Source organism: Hippopotamus amphibius, chromosome 8, assembly GCF_030028045.1.
Source record: "Hippopotamus amphibius kiboko isolate mHipAmp2 chromosome 8, mHipAmp2.hap2, whole genome shotgun sequence".
NCBI classification, from domain to species: domain Eukaryota; kingdom Metazoa; phylum Chordata; class Mammalia; order Artiodactyla; family Hippopotamidae; genus Hippopotamus; species Hippopotamus amphibius.
The window spans coordinates 20,912,542-20,930,267 of NC_080193.1; the positions used below are offsets into that span (position 1 = coordinate 20,912,542).

General features: G+C 43.3%; 1 protein-coding gene across 1 annotated transcript in view; it reads left to right on the forward strand.

Moving 5' to 3' along the window:
- Nucleotides 1-17,569, forward strand: part of ATP6V0A2 (ATPase H+ transporting V0 subunit a2) — a 36,361-nt gene extending 18,792 nt beyond the window's left edge. The window contains exons 8-20 of the mRNA XM_057744255.1: nucleotides 889-982; nucleotides 1,725-1,937; nucleotides 3,952-4,102; nucleotides 4,371-4,507; nucleotides 4,808-4,995; nucleotides 5,078-5,168; nucleotides 6,240-6,358; nucleotides 6,997-7,207; nucleotides 7,816-7,935; nucleotides 9,248-9,367; nucleotides 11,463-11,580; nucleotides 13,690-13,861; nucleotides 14,495-17,569. Of these exons, the coding sequence (XP_057600238.1) occupies nucleotides 889-982; nucleotides 1,725-1,937; nucleotides 3,952-4,102; nucleotides 4,371-4,507; nucleotides 4,808-4,995; nucleotides 5,078-5,168; nucleotides 6,240-6,358; nucleotides 6,997-7,207; nucleotides 7,816-7,935; nucleotides 9,248-9,367; nucleotides 11,463-11,580; nucleotides 13,690-13,861; nucleotides 14,495-14,594 (1,834 nt within the window). The 3' untranslated portion in view covers nucleotides 14,595-17,569. The remainder of the gene's footprint in view (nucleotides 1-888; nucleotides 983-1,724; nucleotides 1,938-3,951; nucleotides 4,103-4,370; nucleotides 4,508-4,807; nucleotides 4,996-5,077; nucleotides 5,169-6,239; nucleotides 6,359-6,996; nucleotides 7,208-7,815; nucleotides 7,936-9,247; nucleotides 9,368-11,462; nucleotides 11,581-13,689; nucleotides 13,862-14,494) is intronic.
- The last annotated feature ends 157 nt before the right edge of the window (nucleotides 17,570-17,726 follow it).

Sequence of the window (17,726 nt, forward strand, 5' to 3'; positions counted from 1 at the left end):
GCAAAGCCACACAAAAACTCAAAAGAATGGCCTTTTGTTTTTTTATACTCCGGGAAGTTTTATCTGGCCTTGCTTCTTGCTGGGGTGAGTAAGGGTAGAGCTTGGATATTTCCTTTGCATTAGTGTGCACCAGAGTTTGGTACTCAGTTACTAGTGGTATGGAAAGTAATTCTAGGTGTTACATGGGCAGGCCTGTTCTTACTTTAATAGATACATATTTATTTTTATGTAGATTAGAAAAACTGTAACCAGCACACACAGATATCGTTGCTTAGGATAAGGCTAGAGTAAGAATGTAATTTTAATAGTCAGAGCTTAAAGAGAAATGTAAAGCATGGCATTCAAACACCAAGGCAGCATGGGAGTCACTGCAGCTTGGGAGGCGTGGCTCTACCTCCCCAGTTCGTCCTGGTGTCACATGGCCCCAGAGGATGTTTTACCGCAGCACACGTCAAAGGCAGTTGTAGGAATCCAAAGCTTTTTTTCTCCCCTGATTTTCTTTTTTTAAAGGTAATTATTGTTGTATGTTCTTTGTCTTTGATTTCTGTTTTACACTAGTTTAATGATTCCCAGTCCAAGGGTGGTGGTGAATTTCAGAAAGTTGGAACTGGGAACGAGCTTTTGAGAATCATCAAGGGCAGGGATGGAATTTGGAGTCAAGACAGAGTTCGCTAACTCTGTGGAATTCAGTAGAAATTTGTTGAGTGTCCGTGTGTAAGTCCTTACCATGGTCGGGTGCCTGTGACGGCACCTTTTTCTCCCAGAGGGGCTTTTATTCTGGTTTGGAAGGAAATATGCCCAGGTGGTGGGCTGACTTTAGCTCTAGTTTTCAACATGGCATCCTGCAGTTCTGACGGCCATGGCGCCGTGTGGAATCCTGTTTTCTAGTTACCACTGCCACGTTTACCCCTACCCGAATACCGCCGAGGAGCGCAGAGAGATCCAGGAGGGACTGAACACCCGGATTCAGGATCTGTATACTGTAAGTGCCCCAGAAACTTGCCTCCTTATCTGAGGGTTTGTAAAACATTTACAAGTCCATTTACTCCTTTTTTTTTTTTTTTTTTAATGTGGAACATTTGGGTCGTGGACAAATCAAGGTGTTTTAGGGAGATTGGAATGTCACCTCCTTCCTCTTCATGGGAATTTTATTTTAGCAGCCTGTTAGAAAGCTAGATGGTTTCTAAATGATGGGGCTTTAGAAAAGAGTCTGGTCATCTTTGAACTGTCGGAGCGTAATTCTTCATCAAAGAGGACAGGCGAGCCCCATTTAAAGTGCTGGCTATACTTTTACCTGCACTGTTTTAATTCACATTTCTGCTTAGGTCAGTGAAGCCTCTCGGTGTCAAAAAGCGGACTCTGACCCACTTGAGCGAAAGGAGATTTCTTGGCAGGATGGGGTGGGACAGGAGTTGGTGGCTCCCGGGGTTGACAGGGAGCTAGGCTGAGGCCGGGAATGGGTGAGAACCAGGGGCCCAGCCAGGCCATCATGCTGCCACAGGGACCACGACTGGTAACCATCTCCTGTGCCCTGGGGTCTTGTCCTGGAGAGGCAGCTCCAGGGCCTGGAGGAGAAGGACTGAACTTCTTGAACTTCCTTACCTGTCCCCAGAGAGGCAGGTGCCTGGAATTCCTCCCTGCCCCCAGTCACCGAGGAGAAAGTCCCTAGAGGAGGTCAGGTGCCTGGTGGACACTGCTGAAAGCCCACGTTTGTCCTCACCCAGGTGCTTCACAAAACCGAGGACTATTTAAGGCAAGTGCTATGTAAAGCCGCCGAGTCCGTCTACAGCCGCGTCATCCAGGTGAAGAAGATGAAGGCCATTTACCACATGCTGAACATGTGCAGCTTTGACGTGACCAACAAGTGCCTCATCGCCGAGGTCTGGTGTCCGGAGGCTGATCTGCACGAGCTGCGCCGTGCGCTGGAGGAAGGCTCGGTGAGGCCGCCCTCCCCTCCCTGCCGGCCCTCCCCTGCGGGAAATGAGATAGAGGAGGAGAGGACACCGTGTTCACTCATTTGAACTGAAATTACAGAGTCGGTCACTTGAGGCTCTGTGTGCACATGCATTTTTTTTTAAATACTTATTTTTATTTATTTATTGATTTGGCTGTGTCAGGTCTTTGTTGCGGCACACGAGATCTTCCTTGTGCATGGGCTTCTCTCTAGTTTTGGGGGTGTGGGCTCAGCAGTTGTGGCGCTCAGGCTTAGTTGCCTGACCAGGGATCAGACCCATGTTTCCTTCATTGGAAGGTGGATTTTTAACCACTGGACCATCAGGGAAGTCCCTGCATTTTTTTTTTTTCTTTTTAACGACAGTGTAGCTGATTTATAATGTTTCAGATGTGCAGCAGAGTGATTTGCACAGGCATTTTTAATTTGATCTTTTGAGTAAGGAGTTCAGTCACATGGTTTAAAAGTCAAAAATATATTAAAAAAATATTAAAGACCCAGTGAAGTGGCTGCTCTTATCCATGACCTCATTTGTCCAGTTCCCCTGCTCAAAGACAATGCTTCCGTGAGTTCTATTATGTCTTTCAGTTTCTTAATCATAGATAAGCAGATAGGAATACACAGAAGGAAAGAATTCCCTTCCTTCACAAAAGATTGTGTGCTATTCATACTGTTCTTTTCTCTTAAGAGAACTTCCCTGTTTTTCATGGCTATTTAATATCCCGCTGAGTGGATGTACCATGGCTTATTGAACTAGTTCCCTGCTCGTTTAGGTGGTTTCCAGCTTCATGAATACCAGCACAGTGACCAACACTCGACCTCTGACGGTTCAGATGTACACAGATCTATCTCCGGGTGAATTCCCAGCATAGAATTGCTGGGTCATTTTACCAGATGTTGTCAATTGTTGCATTTCTCTTATTTTGAGTGAGGTTGAGTATCTTTTTGTATGTGTAAGAAGAGCCTTTGAATTTTCACTTTTTTGGTGAACTCTCTGCTCATATGCTTTGCCCGTTTTCTATTGGGTTGTTGGTTGTTTTCTTACTGGTTTCCTTGGCCCGTTGTCTGTGATACGAGAACAGATATTCTCCCCAGTGTGTCACTTGTCTTTTGGTGTTTCTTGCTGTTTGTTTGCTTTGGTCTCACAGAAGTTTTTGGTCAAATATAGTTGAACCCATCCATCTCTGCTCTCATGGCCTCCGAGTTTTGAATAATAGGTTCTTTCTACTCCAGGGCTGTGGGGTCACTCTCCCATGTTCCTGTGAGAGTTTTTTTCTGTATCAAAATTTAGTTCTTTACTGAAAATAGCAGGTTTACATACTTCAATTGACAGTAAGGAAACAAGTTTTCAGATGTGGTTTTTGGTTAATCACCTTGTCTCGTTACGTATTCTGTGATGGCCCAAAATGTAGTGATGGCATAAATATAATTAGTTATTTCAGAGTATGGGACATCTATTTTATTTATCTGTTTTAAAGATTTAGGTGATTCTTATTTATAGAGGTAACATTGGTTTTGAGAGACATGACTAATACTCTTGTATTGTGCGTGTGAGTATATGTAAGCAGTCCCAGGGTCACCAACATAAAACCGGACTTTAGTTGTTTCTTTCTTAAAAACGTCCAAGAGGAATTTAGAGGCAGCTATGCTATTACCTAATAAAACCAAAGCATAGAGAAGAATAAACCAAAATGTTGACATTAATATGGCAACATTTTGGTTTATTCTTGTCAAACCTGTCCCTGTCGGCTTCCCATCCTTCAGCGTTGCCTCACTGTTCCCTCTGCAAGACCTTGTCCCCCCGCGCGCACCCCTCTCCCCGCAACCCAAGCCTTCCTCAGTTCCCCCGTCCCTCCTGCTGTACTTGACCCTCTCGGGAAGTGATCAGTACTTCCCCATGTAGCCGTGCCCAGGGCCTTGCCATGGCAGGGAACCAAGATTTGTGGAAAGAGCTCTTGGGTGGTAATTTTTTTTCTCTCTCTCTTTTCTTCCCGTGAAAGAGAGAGAGCGCTGCTACAATCCCCTCATTCATGAACACAATCCCAACAAAAGAAACACCCCCGACTCTAATCCGCACCAACAAATTCACCGAGGGCTTTCAGAACATCGTGGATGCCTACGGGGTCGGGAGCTACCGCGAAGTGAACCCAGGTCGGAAGCCTGAATTTGCCCATCCTTGTATTGTGTGTGTGTTATACATCACTGCCCCTACTTTTTCCATGTAAGAGTGTAATAGATATTTGGAAAAATAGGCTCACTATTAACTGTTTTCTCCCTTAGAATAAAGTGTTGATTTTAACCCGTCAGCTCTCTCCTGAGGATTTGGGAGAAAGTCAAGATCGTTATATGTGATCGAGTTTGAATTAATTGGAATTTTCTGCCTTTGCTGCCAATCAGAAATCTCCTGCTTCTCCTGCAGCTCTCTTCACCATCACCACTTTCCCCTTTTTATTTGCTGTGATGTTTGGAGACCTTGGACATGGCTTTGTGATGTTCTTATTTGCCCTCCTGTTGGTGTTAAATGAAGATCATCCCAGACTAAATCAGTCACAAGAGGTAAAAACACAAACACTTGGGCTCATCATATCTGGTTGGGCAGATTAGTAGTGATTCTCTTCCGTTTAACTAGAAAAAGAGACATTGAAAAATGTTCAGTGTCGGGTGATAACGGTAACCCACTTGACCGAGATGTAAGTGGGGAGGGTCTTCCTCCGGGTGTGACGGGGACATCCGTGCCGTGAGCTGGCTTTTGAGCAGCCCTGAGAGGAGCGGTTAAGAGCGTGACCAGGCGAGCTCAGTCACATCGGCTTGTTTTCCTTGTCATCCCATCTGCTCACCACGCTTCACTCCCCACAGATCACGTGGATGTTTTTCAACGGTCGCTACATCCTCCTGCTGATGGGGCTGTTCTCCGTGTACACAGGCCTCATCTACAACGACTGCTTCTCCAAGTCGGTCAACCTCTTTGGCTCTCGGTGGAACGTGTCCGCCATGTACAGCTCCAGTCACAGCGCAGCAGAGCAGCAGAAGATGGTGCTGTGGAAGTGAGTGGCCTGCTGGTGCAGGGCTGTTCCTCCGAGGCCCCTTGCCCCTCGCAGGAGGCCCTCACTCTGCTTTTTCTTACAGTGACAGTGTCGTCAGGCACAACAGGCTTTTGCAGTTGGATCCCAGTGTTCCCGGGGTGTTCCGAGGCCCTTATCCTCTGGGCATCGATCCTGTGAGTGTACCCGCCCCCCTCCCCCCCCATTATCTCGGGTTCCTCAGTGGTGCCACCTAAGGTTTTAATTTAAAAAAATAAAAAAAAAATTTTTGGCTGCACTGCATGGTTTCTGGGGTCTTAGTTCACTGACTAGGGATCAAACCCAGGCCCCCAGCAGTGGAAGTGCGGAGTCCTAACCACTGGGCCCCAGGGGATTCTCAGTGCCACCTAGTTTTAACTGTCACAGTGGTTTCTCAGACTGTTCAGCACGGTTCAGGGGGCCGTGCACGAGTGGGGGGTGGTCTGGGGGTTTCTTTCTGGACGCCAGAAGCTGACAAGTCAGGCTGGTGTACAGGTGAAACTGGCGGTCTGTCTGGGAAGTTAGGGTCAGTGTCCGAACACAAGTCCACAGGGATCTGGGGCTACAATCTGTCCTGCGTCCTGACTTGTTTTACTCTAGTGAAAAGTGGTGCTTCCAGAGCCATGAAATAGGTGTCCTTTCTTCCTTTTCTTCTTTGTACACGTGAGTTGTTTTTTTTTTTAACCTTTGACGTAGAATGAAATAGTGTGCAATTTTAGAACTGAAATGGAGCTTAAGCTTATCACGGTGCTTATTGAGATGGTTGTTTGAAAGGGGAAATGTGGGGAGAAGGAAAGTGAAACAGTGGCTCCAGGGCCGGGGTTGCCCCTGCCTGCCCGCCTCGGGACTCGGCAGGCTGCTGCTTAAGGAGACCCAGACAGCGTTTCCCTAGAGACTCAGGGCTCTTCCTGAGGAATCTCAGCCTTAAAAGAAGAGCTTAGAAACTACTTCAAAATTGGTCTGGAGGGATGTGATAACAGTATTGAAAAAAACTCAGTGAGAAAAGTGTGGCATTCCCTAACCTGAGCTCTCCAAGGTAGCTCTCTCCTAATCGTTCATTCTAGTCTCTAAACATAATTGGTATAATTTAATGTTGTTGCTTTAAGTCTTAATATAATTGGAAACTTCAGAAAACTTTACAACACTTTCCTTAAGAAACAGCACTTTTCTCCTAAGGCAATTGAAGAAAGTTAAAGATTTCTTATTTTGGGTTTGTTTTTTGTCTTTAGATTTGGAACTTGGCCACGAATCGTCTCACTTTTCTAAACTCTTTCAAAATGAAAATGTCTGTGATTTTAGGAATTATTCACATGACTTTTGGAGTCATTCTGGGAATATTTAACCACTTGTAAGTACAGATTTTTTTTTTAACCAATATTCATGAGCCAAGTTTTTGGTATTTCTTATATTTTGCTTCTTGATGATAGACTACATCGATCGTAAAGGCAGCCAGTATGGTGGTTTGTTGTATTAATATGATTCTGTTTTGATGATAAGTTTTTTGGCAGCTTCACTGATTTCATTGATTCAGCAAATATTTGTTGAGCACATAGAACGCGCCTAGTGCTATTCTAGGCCCCAGGGATTGAACAGTGAGGAGGACAGAAAAAAGTTTACCCCCTCACAGAGTTTATGTTCACGTGAGGGAGACGTGCAGCGTGTACACTCATATTCATTTCCAGAGGTGATTTTTGCCATAGTCTTTTCATTTTGTAAGTCAGAAAACTTGTGTTTGTTTCTTAGAGCTGGTATATCACGAGTAGGAGATGAGATCTTTTTTCTCTAACTGGATCTGATAGTGAAACACTAGTCATCTCTACTGTCCTCACATCTCTTTTCTTTGTGGTTATATCTGAATCATAAGACAGATGATGTTAGGCTGAGATAGGCTTTGTCACAGAGAATTTGAGATTAATTTACTCTTTACTTTTTATCTTAGTCTAATCTTGTTTATAGATTGATTGATTCCTTTTCTCCCCCCCCCAGGCATTTCAGGAAGAAGTTCAACATTTATCTGGTTTCCATCCCAGAGCTTCTCTTCATGCTCTGCCTCTTTGGATACCTTCTATTTATGATTGTCTATAAGTGGCTGGTTTATTCAGCAGAAACCTCCAGAGTTGCTCCCAGCATTCTGATTGAATTCATTAACATGTGTTTATTCCCGGCTAGTGCCACCAGTGGTCTTTACCCAGGACAGGTGAGCGGTAGCTTTTTCCACTCTTAGGAACTCAAAGGAAGCCCTCCTGCCAGCCTTTTGGTTTCGCTCAGTAGAGTGATTCAAGGTGCTTCCCACAGGCCTTCAGGCACAGAGGGGTTTTCTGTTTCTCTGTGTGTTATCACCAGGGGGTGCCGTCCGGCTCTGAGTGCTGTCTTGGGGGCTCAGGTCAGACTGTATGAGCCAAACATGCTGCCCCTCGTAGCCGTCAAAACTGGTGGGAAGAGAATGTATTACTGGAGGGCTCCTGAGGGCTGTCCGTCCATCCGTTTTTCCAGTTTCTGCAAAATCAACCTCTGACTAAGCCAGGTCACCAGAGAACTGGCGCTTGGACCATGGCACCCTGGCCCCCTCCAAAAATGGCTTTTCTGTACCTGTGCATGTCTGTGATGCCACCCACATCAGCGATGCGTTTAGGAAACAAAAGGAAAAGACCCCCTGACAAATATAACTTAGCTTGCATTTACTCTATGTTCCTTGTTAGTAAATAAAGAGACATTCGACTTGATTTTCACTAGTGTAAGTGCACCAAAGACGCTGTCAGCACGTCTTTGCGTTTTAACCAGCTTCCTCCCCTTCTGCACCTACAGGAGCACGTCCAGAGGCTGCTGCTGGTCATCACGGCATTGTCTGTCCCTGTGCTCTTCTTGGGGAAACCACTCTTTTTGTTGTGGCTTCACAACGGGCGCAGTTGCTTCGGGGTCAGCAGGGTAAGTGTGAGTCTGGTTACATGCTTGTAGCCGGTGAGTGAAGTCTGTTTGTAGTTGTTGAAAGGTTTTGTAGAGAAAACACCTTCCAGGGGGCCCCAGGCTCTGATTTAAAAGCCAAAGCTTCCTTTATTGAGAACGTTGGTGTTGGCTGTTCTTCAGAAGCTTGGTGCAAAGATCCTGCCGTGTCCGGGCACATGAAACAGGTCCCCCAGTAATGAACCACAAACCTATCAGGAGGTTCAACCAAATCCCTCAGTACGGCTTGTCATAACTAAAGCATTCTTCTTCCTTATTCTTGCCTCTTGGCTTTTTAAGTTTTGTTTTTTTTTTTAATTTAAAAAACATAACTAGATTAAAGGAAATGTGAAAGGTATAGAAAATAGTGCCCTTAAGTTCCCCTACCCAGTTATAACCAGTGTTAACCATTCGTTGAGTTTCTTTCCAGACTATCTTCTTGTGTGTCTAGTTTCTCATTTTATTTTTTAAAAATTGTGGTAAAACACGCGTGACATCAATTTTCCGTCTTAACCGTCTTTAGGGGCACATGCAGTGGCGTTCCGTACAGTCGCATTGTGTAGCCATCCCCACCGTCCGTCTCCAGAACTTTTTCATCTTCCCGAACTGAGACTTTTTACCCGTTACTCCCCGTTTCCCCTTGACCCATCCCCTGGCACCCACCCTCCTACTCTCTGTCTCAATGAATTTGACTACTTTAGGAACCTTATATAAGTGGAATCGTGTAATGTTTCTCCTTTTATGACTGGCTTATTTCACTTAGCATAATGTCCTCAGGATTCATCCGTGTTGTAGCTTGTGCCAGAATCCCCTTCCTTTTTAAGGCTGAATAATATACGATTATATGGATAGACCACATTTTGCTTATCAGTTCATCCTTGAATGGGCACTTGGGTTGTTTTCACCTTTCAGCTACTATGAGTAATGCTACTAAGAACATGGGTATATAAACATCTGTTGGAGTCCTTGCTTCCAGTTTTTTTGGGTATATACCCAGAAATGGTAATTCTTTGCTTAATTTTTGGGGGAACCACCAAACTGTTCCATAGTGGCTGCACCATTTTACATTCCCATCAGGAATGCACAAGAGTTCCAGTTCCTCCATACCCTAATCAACACTTACTTCTTTTCTTTTTTTTTTTTTAACAGTAGCCATCCTAGTGGGTATGATAGGCTCATTTTCTTTTAAAGGACTCCTTTCGTATTCCTAAAGAGAAACGAAGGGCTCTAACTTTGACTTCGTCATGACCTTGTGATTTTAAAGACACTGACTCTGTGTTCTTTGGGTTGCTTTTAGAGTGGTTACACACTTGTAAGGAAAGATAGCGAGGAAGAAGTCTCTTTGCTGGGAAGCCAAGACATAGAAGAGGGAAACAACCAAATGGAAGATGGATGTAGAGAAGTGACGTGTGAAGAGGTAACCTTTTCAGTTACTGTTGGTGACGTTAGGTAAGGAGCCAGGCTTGCACAGAGATGATCGTCATTGTGAGAGTGTTAAGAATCATCTTTTTTTTAAATTAAGTTTTATTGGAGTATAGTTGATTTACAATGTTGTATTAGTTTCTGCCGTACAGCAAAGTAAATCAGTTATACATATATCTACTCTTTTTTAGATTCTTTTCCCATATAGGCCATTACAGAGTATTGAGTAGAGTTCCCTGTGCTCCATGTAGGTCATTATTAGTTGTCTGTTTTATATATAGTAGTGTGTGTATGTCAGTCCCAATCTCCCAATTTATCTCCCCCCCTTCCCCCTTGGTTACCACGTTTGTTTTCTGTATCTGTGACTCTTTACGTTTTGTAAATAAGTTCATTGATAATAATCATCTTAAAAAAAAATCCAAAGCAAAACAACTGTTACTCAAAGCTTTCCAAATACTGTTTTGGTCATACAGTTATCATAATATAACGATTTGGGGTTAACATTTTGTGATTCTCAGTCTTACAATGGGATTTATAGTGTTAATATTACAGTCTATGATTTTGAGTGACTTAAGGTGCCATGAACATTGCTTTCAGAAGGCTCTTGTCTGCATCATAACTTGCCCGTAGTTGTAAGAAAGAGACCCTATTTACACTGGCTTCAAGGGGAATCTGCTGGCCCGTGTCAGGATGGGACGGAGTGGGCCTGGCAGGGGGTGGGCTCTGGATCTCCAATCCCAGCAAGTCTGAGTTGGTTTCTCTTCGCAAGTTTGCTTCATATTCTGAAGCCAGTTAGCCCAGCGGTGTTGGACCCATGGCCACAGGGAGCGCTGGGCTTTATTTTATTCAATCAGAGAAAAGCACTCTTACCTGCTTGTTACCATGAGGAAAAGTCCCAAGGAAGTGCTGTGATTGGCCTGGCTGGGGTCACTCGGCATCCCCGGACCAGTGACTGCTATAGTAGTCTGCATGGGCTGCCACCACCACAGGCCTGGGGGCTTCAACTACAGAAATTTATTTCTCACGGTTCTGGAGGCTGGAAGTCCAAGGTGAAGGTGTTGGCAGGGTTGGTTTCTCTTGGGGCCTCTCTCCCAGGCTTGTGGATGGCCGCTTTCTTGCTGTGTCCCCACATGAGCCTTCTTGCTGTGAGTGCATCTCTTGGTGTCTCTTCCTCTTCTTATAAGGACACCAGTCATATTGGGTCAGGCCCCACCCTTATGACTTCATTTAACCTTAATTACTTCCTTAAAGGCCCCATCTCCAAACACAGTCACGTTGGGGATTAGGGCTTCAATTTTGGGGGAACACAGTTCAGCCTGTAACAACTGTGGGACACAGGGTTACCTGGGAGAAGTAGTTCCTCCCACAGAAGGGGAGCACAGCCCTGGCAGGCAGAACAGAGCACGTCGGCTACTCTGGTCTGCTTTATTTTCTTGGAAACATTTTTGGCTATCTGATGAGTACTAAACAAAATTTCTTACAGTCAACCTTTTGTAATTATTATGTAACTTAGTGTTTTTATTTGGGACAATTAATAATTAACTTTTTAAGATCATAAAAAAATAAAGAACAGAGCTGGAAAGAATGTGGGCGGCACCTTGCCGAGTTTCTACGGCCTTTTCACTATCAGGGACTCTCTTGTAATTTCCCCTCATCAGACTTGTATTAAGATGCTCTCATCTATTAACACGCACATGCGTTCACAGTCTCCTGATGGAGTGGTTGGTAGATGTCTATTTCTTCATTAGATGCTTTGTAGTTACTAAGAGTAGGTCAAGCACCTCGTTGGGCTGTCTGAGGGCTGTGGGGCTGTGGCATCACAGTTCTGGTCCAGTGCCCTCGGCTTACATGCAGGACCGTGGCCTGGGGATGAGGGGGGCGGAGCTCTGTGGTCGGGGAGCTGGGTAGTGGCAGAGCGGTGAGCAGAGCTCAGGTCTCGAGGTTCCCTGTTCCTCACACTCCAGCAGTCCTCACCAGTGTCTCAGAAGCCAGTCCTTTCACTGTAATCCTGAAAGTGGAGCAGACTTGTAGCTTGTGGAAGCATTCGTGTCATGTACGGAGTCTAACACATGTTGTGTCATCTCTCTCAGTTTAATTTTGGAGAAATATTAATGACCCAAGTAATTCATTCCATCGAGTACTGTCTGGGATGCATCTCCAACACCGCTTCGTACCTGAGGCTCTGGGCACTCAGTCTGGCTCACGCACGTAAGTTTTTGGCTTAGATCTGCAGTTCCCAAACTCTGTGCCGAGGTACCCCATAGCGCCTCGGTTAACTCATGGGGGCACCGTGGGACATTTAAAAATTTTGAGGCACTGTCTTTCAGATACTGTGTGAACAGGGACTGTTAAGTTGTTTGGACTTGACTACTTACTGCACTGGTCTCCTGGGCATTTCTTTTGGTCTCGGGGTGCCGTGAAAACAATCACTGGGCCACAAGGGGCTTCGAGCACTGCTGAAGGCACAGGCATTTCACTCCCTCTGCTCTGGCCATTACTGTTTTTGTTATTACCGTTATCTTACTCAGCGCTGCCTTACCAAGTGAGAGTGTCTAGTTATGTCAAGCAAGTCCTCCAACAATGCTGATTAATAGTTTTGATTGCAGGCAGTCCCTCCTTTGCAAGGTCCTGTTAATGCACAGATTTCAGTTACCTCTGTTAAGTTGCACCAGTCCCTCAAGAACACGGTTGAAATTTCAGTTACTACAGTAAAAACTGTGTGTATGGTTACAAAGCACAGGCTTCACTGCTGGCCCTTCCCCCCACAAGTCATTATGTAAATAACACGCACGCGCGCATCTGGATCAGAGACCAGCCACATCACTTCTTTCAGATTCTGTTGTGACTGGTCCCTGTGCACCTGCTGCCCAGTTCATGCACAGACAGCAAAGTGCCTGGTGGTGTTGCCTCCTTGTGGGCCAGTGGTAAAGCCACGTGGCATTTAACAATGGATCACTGAACCAAGGGAATTGGCCAACAAAGAAGAAAATGTGCAGCAGAGAAAGAAACAGTGATGTGCTGGAAGTGAAATGCGGGTGGAATGTAACTGGAGTGTAGGAGAAAGAGCTGACATAGAAGCAGTGACACTGGTGCTGTTCGAGAGGCTAAGTTTGCAGCCAGGGAACTTAGTGACGCACAGAAGATGCAAATGTCCCAGAAGTGACGCCACAGGAACTCTAGGAGGTATTTTAGGACACATGAAGGTGCAGAGCATACTTTTGTTGGATGGAAGCTGATCCAAACTCAGAAAAGAATAGGACAATGTGCAGAGTATTAGAGAAGATGCTCGCTCCGTGTCGAGGTGCCCAGCAAGCCCAAGTCACATGAGAAGAATGCTGTTCAAACCACCCTTGATAAGTTCTTCTTACTGAAAACCCCCAACAATTTAATACTCAATGTTTCTAATGTTTTAAGAATAGATTTGCTCTTTTTTTCATTTCCCTATGCATTTATAATCAATAGTAAGAGAGTTTTTAATGTGTTTTTTTTGGGGGTGGGGGTGCGGTGCTGGGTCTTTGTTGCAGCACGCAGGCTTAGTTGCCTCACGTCATATGGGATCTTAGTTCTCTGACCAGGGATTGAACCTGCATCCTCTGCATTAGAAGGTGGATTCTTCATCACTGGACCATGAGGGAAATCCCTAGAGATTTTAATGTTTTGACAAAAATTTTGAAAGGTCCCAGAACAATTGTAATTTTTCCCATTGACCATTAAGGGTGCTTTGGACGGTCATTGTTCTGCTCCTGCACTACTGTGCAAGGACTGTCTGTACTTGTGAAAACTACCAGATGGTAGAGGGTTTTGGGGTTTTTTTTTGGTGGTTGCTGTTACATTGATATTTTCATAAGCATAGCCACAAGCCTGGAATTCTCTGGCTGGAGGGGATGCTGTGGTCTGTCATCTTCACTTTACAGAGGAGGAGAATGACGCCCAGTGAGGGTCGGTACTGGCGCAGGGTCACCCACCCAGTCACTTAGTGGCCGAGTCAGGACTGACGCCCAGCTTCCCGCTGCCTGGCCCAGTGCTGCATTGGGACAGAGCCAACTGGACCCTCATTTGGGTCAGGATCTCTCATTAGCAGGCAGACAGGCTGGCCTCTGATTTCTCTGAATGTCAAGTCTTCCTCCGTGTTTGAGATGATCAAGTTGCCAGTTAACTTTTACATGAGAAGCCGATTACATCTGTCTTACACGGGTGTGTATTTAGTTTAGGGATAACAGTTCAGAGTTGTCAGAAGGAAACCCAGGCTAACTAGCCATTTGAAGTGACTCACTGAAGGTGAACAGAAGTTGAGTCCGCCACATGCTTCCCCCGCAGAGCTGTCTGACGTCCTGTGGGCCATGCTGATGCGCGTGGGCCTCCGAGTCGACACGACCTACGGGGTCCTGCTGCTGCTCCCCGTCATCGCCCTCTTCGCAGTTCTGACAATTTTCATCCTTTTGATCATGGAAGGGCTTTCTGCATTTCTTCACGCCATCCGCCTCCACTGGTGAGTTTGGAGTTTAGCTTTGGAACTGTTATTTAAAAAAAAAATCTAACACCCCCCTCCCTAATATATATACGTATAACAGTTCCAATAATATATATATGTATACGTATATTATTTAGGCAAGTTCTTCCCGTCCCAGTATTGGGATCTGTATTCCGACCCCCTGAGTTAAAATTGGATTTTGTTTCTGAGCTGTTGTCACTGACACGTAAAATACGCTTGCTAAATAATTACATGTGTTTCATACTTACGATTCACTTTGGGTCTTTCTGACAGGTTGCTTTATCTGATTGTAAACCATATTTCTTAATGTTTTACAGCATATCAGATTACTTGTCTATGTATCCAGTTGCTGAGGAGAGAGGTTCCTAGTACTTGTGCGTGTGTCCATAGGGTGGGAGACGACGTGAGGGTGTCAGTGTTTCCTTCACGAGGAAGCCAGCAGAGGGCCATTGTGTGTATGTGTGTTTTATCTGAGTAAAAGTATTTGTGCCAAGAGCATGTATGGAATGAAGCAACTTTAGAAGCACAGGAACACAGGAACTTTTTAAACTTATAAATGTTGTTTTAAGAAATGCAGCAAATGTTATTCAGAATCTTTCATTAATACATGTTTTTTTGTTTTTTTTTTAGGGTTGAATTTCAGAACAAATTCTACGTTGGTGCAGGCACCAAATTTGTTCCTTTCTCATTCAGATTACTTTCTTTGAAGTTCAGTGACGACATGGCATGATCATATTACCGTATCCAACGAGCTTTCAGATTTACAGAGAATTATCATGTTGTAGAATTTCCTTATGTTAACGACAGGAGAAATTCCATCTTCATTAATTGCCTTATGAGATAGCCAAATAATTCTGTAAGATATACCTCTTCCTCACATGTTAAATATTTTGTAAACTTTCTCAATTTAAGATATGTAAATTTCTTTCGGTTTTTATGATGAGCACATAGAAGTTAATGCCAAAAGTTATGTTAAAGTTATTTTTAAAAATATAGGCTTGGGGGAGAGAAGCCAATTTTGAGTGGCTAATTGAAAATGGTCTTAGATACTTGATTCCTTTTCACCTTATTTAAGAAAAAACAAAAACAAAACAGTTATTCTGTCACCTGAAGTTGTCAGATGATATTTTCCAGCAGCTGAAGTTAAGTAGCTTTTAAAAAAATTTAATGATGGATAATCAAAAGATTCACATTTATTCTGCTTGGTTAAAAGTATGCAAACTTTTTTTATTGTATGCTATCTAGAATTATAAGTAGAATCGTTTCTACAATTTTGTCTTGTTTTAATAATTGGAGAAAATGGGATAAAATACAACAAATGGTTATCCCACTTGTATATTTTTTTAAAGACTCTTATCCTGGTATCCTTACATAAAACCAGTTATGATAATTGTATGTTTGGGAAGACGAACTGTGTAATGAGCCTTAAAATCCAATGTGACTACAGAAGATGTAATATGGATTTCATTTGAACTTAGGGACCAGGTTGGCTGATGTTCCTGAACCAAAAGGGGTTTATACTGAGTGAAGGAAAGGTAAAAAGTAGTATTTTGTATATTTTTATAATAAAATATAAATTAAGATATTTTACCACAAAGAGGTTGCACCTGTCCTTGAGAACAGTATAATTATAATGTTTCACTTTCAGACTAATTTGAAATAAACGTCTGATAAAGGCAGTTGGAGTTAAATTTTGAAAAACTATTTAGATTAGTTGAAAACCAATTCTTACCAAGCCATTCATGTAGAATCTTCAGTTTAAATTCATCTTTTCACTTGACCTTTGAGTCAGTTGTGTTGAACATTTTGATCTGTCCTGTATTCTTGTAAATTGTGTTCATTTTTCATATTTTCCTGTAATTGATTTTAGATAATTATTTTCAAAAAGAAATCTGCAGTATTTTCGCTTTCTTAACATTTTGAGTAACTCACGTGAAGAGGCCCGCTTGTGTCCTTCACCCTGGCTGGTGGTTACACAGTTTGGGGTTTTCATTACAAGCTAAGATCACGGTAGCCCTGAACTGAAGCATATCTTTTCAGATAACTTCAAGGCCTGTTTGCTGAGAGGCATGAACTGAACATCATGACATAACTGTGATTCCAACATAAACCTTTTTAACGGTAGTAAAGATTCCATGCTACTCCTCTCATATGAGACGCTGTCCCTCATATGAAAATATCAAACATAAAACAAAGCTGATGAAACTCTTAAAAATGATACTGCTTTCCATGTGAAGATCCCCCAGAAAGGCATAATCTTGGACACTTCTGTTGGGTGAATATGAAATCTGAATAATGCCTTCCAGGTTTCAAACTTGTCCCTCACAAGTTCTTATTTTTATTATTTTACTCCAAGACGGTAACTAATTCAGCCTTAGGAAACCCGTGATTTCAGGGCACAGTTCACTGACTAGTAAACAAGAGACATACAGTATCGGCTAGAATTCTTTCCAGTCCCCATTGGCAGTTGTCATGGGGGCCACTTCTTAATTCCAGTGAATGCCTCTATCAGGGCATAGAACCGAGGGTAAAGAGTCACTTTTCAAATGAAACCTATGTAGTAGTTTTGTAGAATGTAATGGTATAAAAAACAGATTGTTAGTCCTAATTTTTTGTGAAAGAACACTCTAGAATTACAGTTTGATGGTGTCTTTTAGGCACCAGGGTAAATTTTCTTTCTTTATAAAGCTACTGTTTCCAGTGTCGTGTTAGCAGAGCAGTTGCTCTGTTTTGTTTGTAAGCTATTTGGCAGAAGCATTATGTATACAGTTTTTAGGATATAACTTCATTCCCTTGACAACAAACATCTAAGGGAAAAAATGTTCGTCTGGGTGATGCTAAGTACCTGTTTATTTTCCTAAAGCGAAATGTCACGACTGCCAAGTCTTCCAGTTTTTCATTCAGGTGTTCATCCTAAAATAAAAATCCAAGGGATTTCTTCAGTAAAATAGTTTGACTTCGCCCTGCTTGGGTGAAGAAGGTCCTTGGGATGATGGGATGGTGCTGAGTGAAGGAGTGCAAAGGGCATTGGATGGGGGTCACGCTGGGCCTGTGGACTGGCCGTCCGTTGTGGCTTTGAGAACTTTGAAGAGATGCCCCTTTCACTGAATGCCACTCTGTCCTCATTTCTGGAATGGGCATTTTATAACAACATTCTGACCTCAGTTTTCATCCTGCAGTAGCTTAATAAGACGTAGACTATAGCATGGGTAACTCTTATGTTGACGTATTAAGAATTCAGACACTTTTAGGGTCCGATTAATCTGGAAAACCAGAAATAAAAAATAACTTCAACTGTTCTGCAGTCTGCATTTAAAAACAACTTTATTAAGAATTTAAAGCTAGGTTTGCTTGCATGCCAATCTGGTATATCTCCAGCAAGGTTATTAAGAAATCTTAATTCAAGATGATGAAAATAAGACAGTTCAGAGTAATAATCTTCCAACAGCCAGGCCATTGATGCTGAACTTCGGTTTAGAATTTTAAGAAATACTTAGAACATTCCACGTGTTCCTTGATGGGAAAATCCAATAAGAAGGCTAGGTTCTTAGGGTCAGCCCAGTAATCTATGGGCTCAATTCTGTGAGGGGAAACGACAGTGAACAAGTTAAAGATCTATAAATGCAGGAAAGGACAAATTTGCATCTTCCTATCAGTATTGAACTTCCCTTTGCTAATGAAAAATAAATGTACCTCTATTTTTGAAACGTGGGTATTTTGCTTTATTATGCTTTGGCTTGGCTGCATTGTAGCCGAAGGGCTGGGCTCCTCCTCCTCTGATCCTGTAGCCAGTGTCCATTCTTGGGACTCCCTCTGCCCTGATCCTGGTAGACCAGAAGGAGCTTGCCCCTTCTTGGAAATC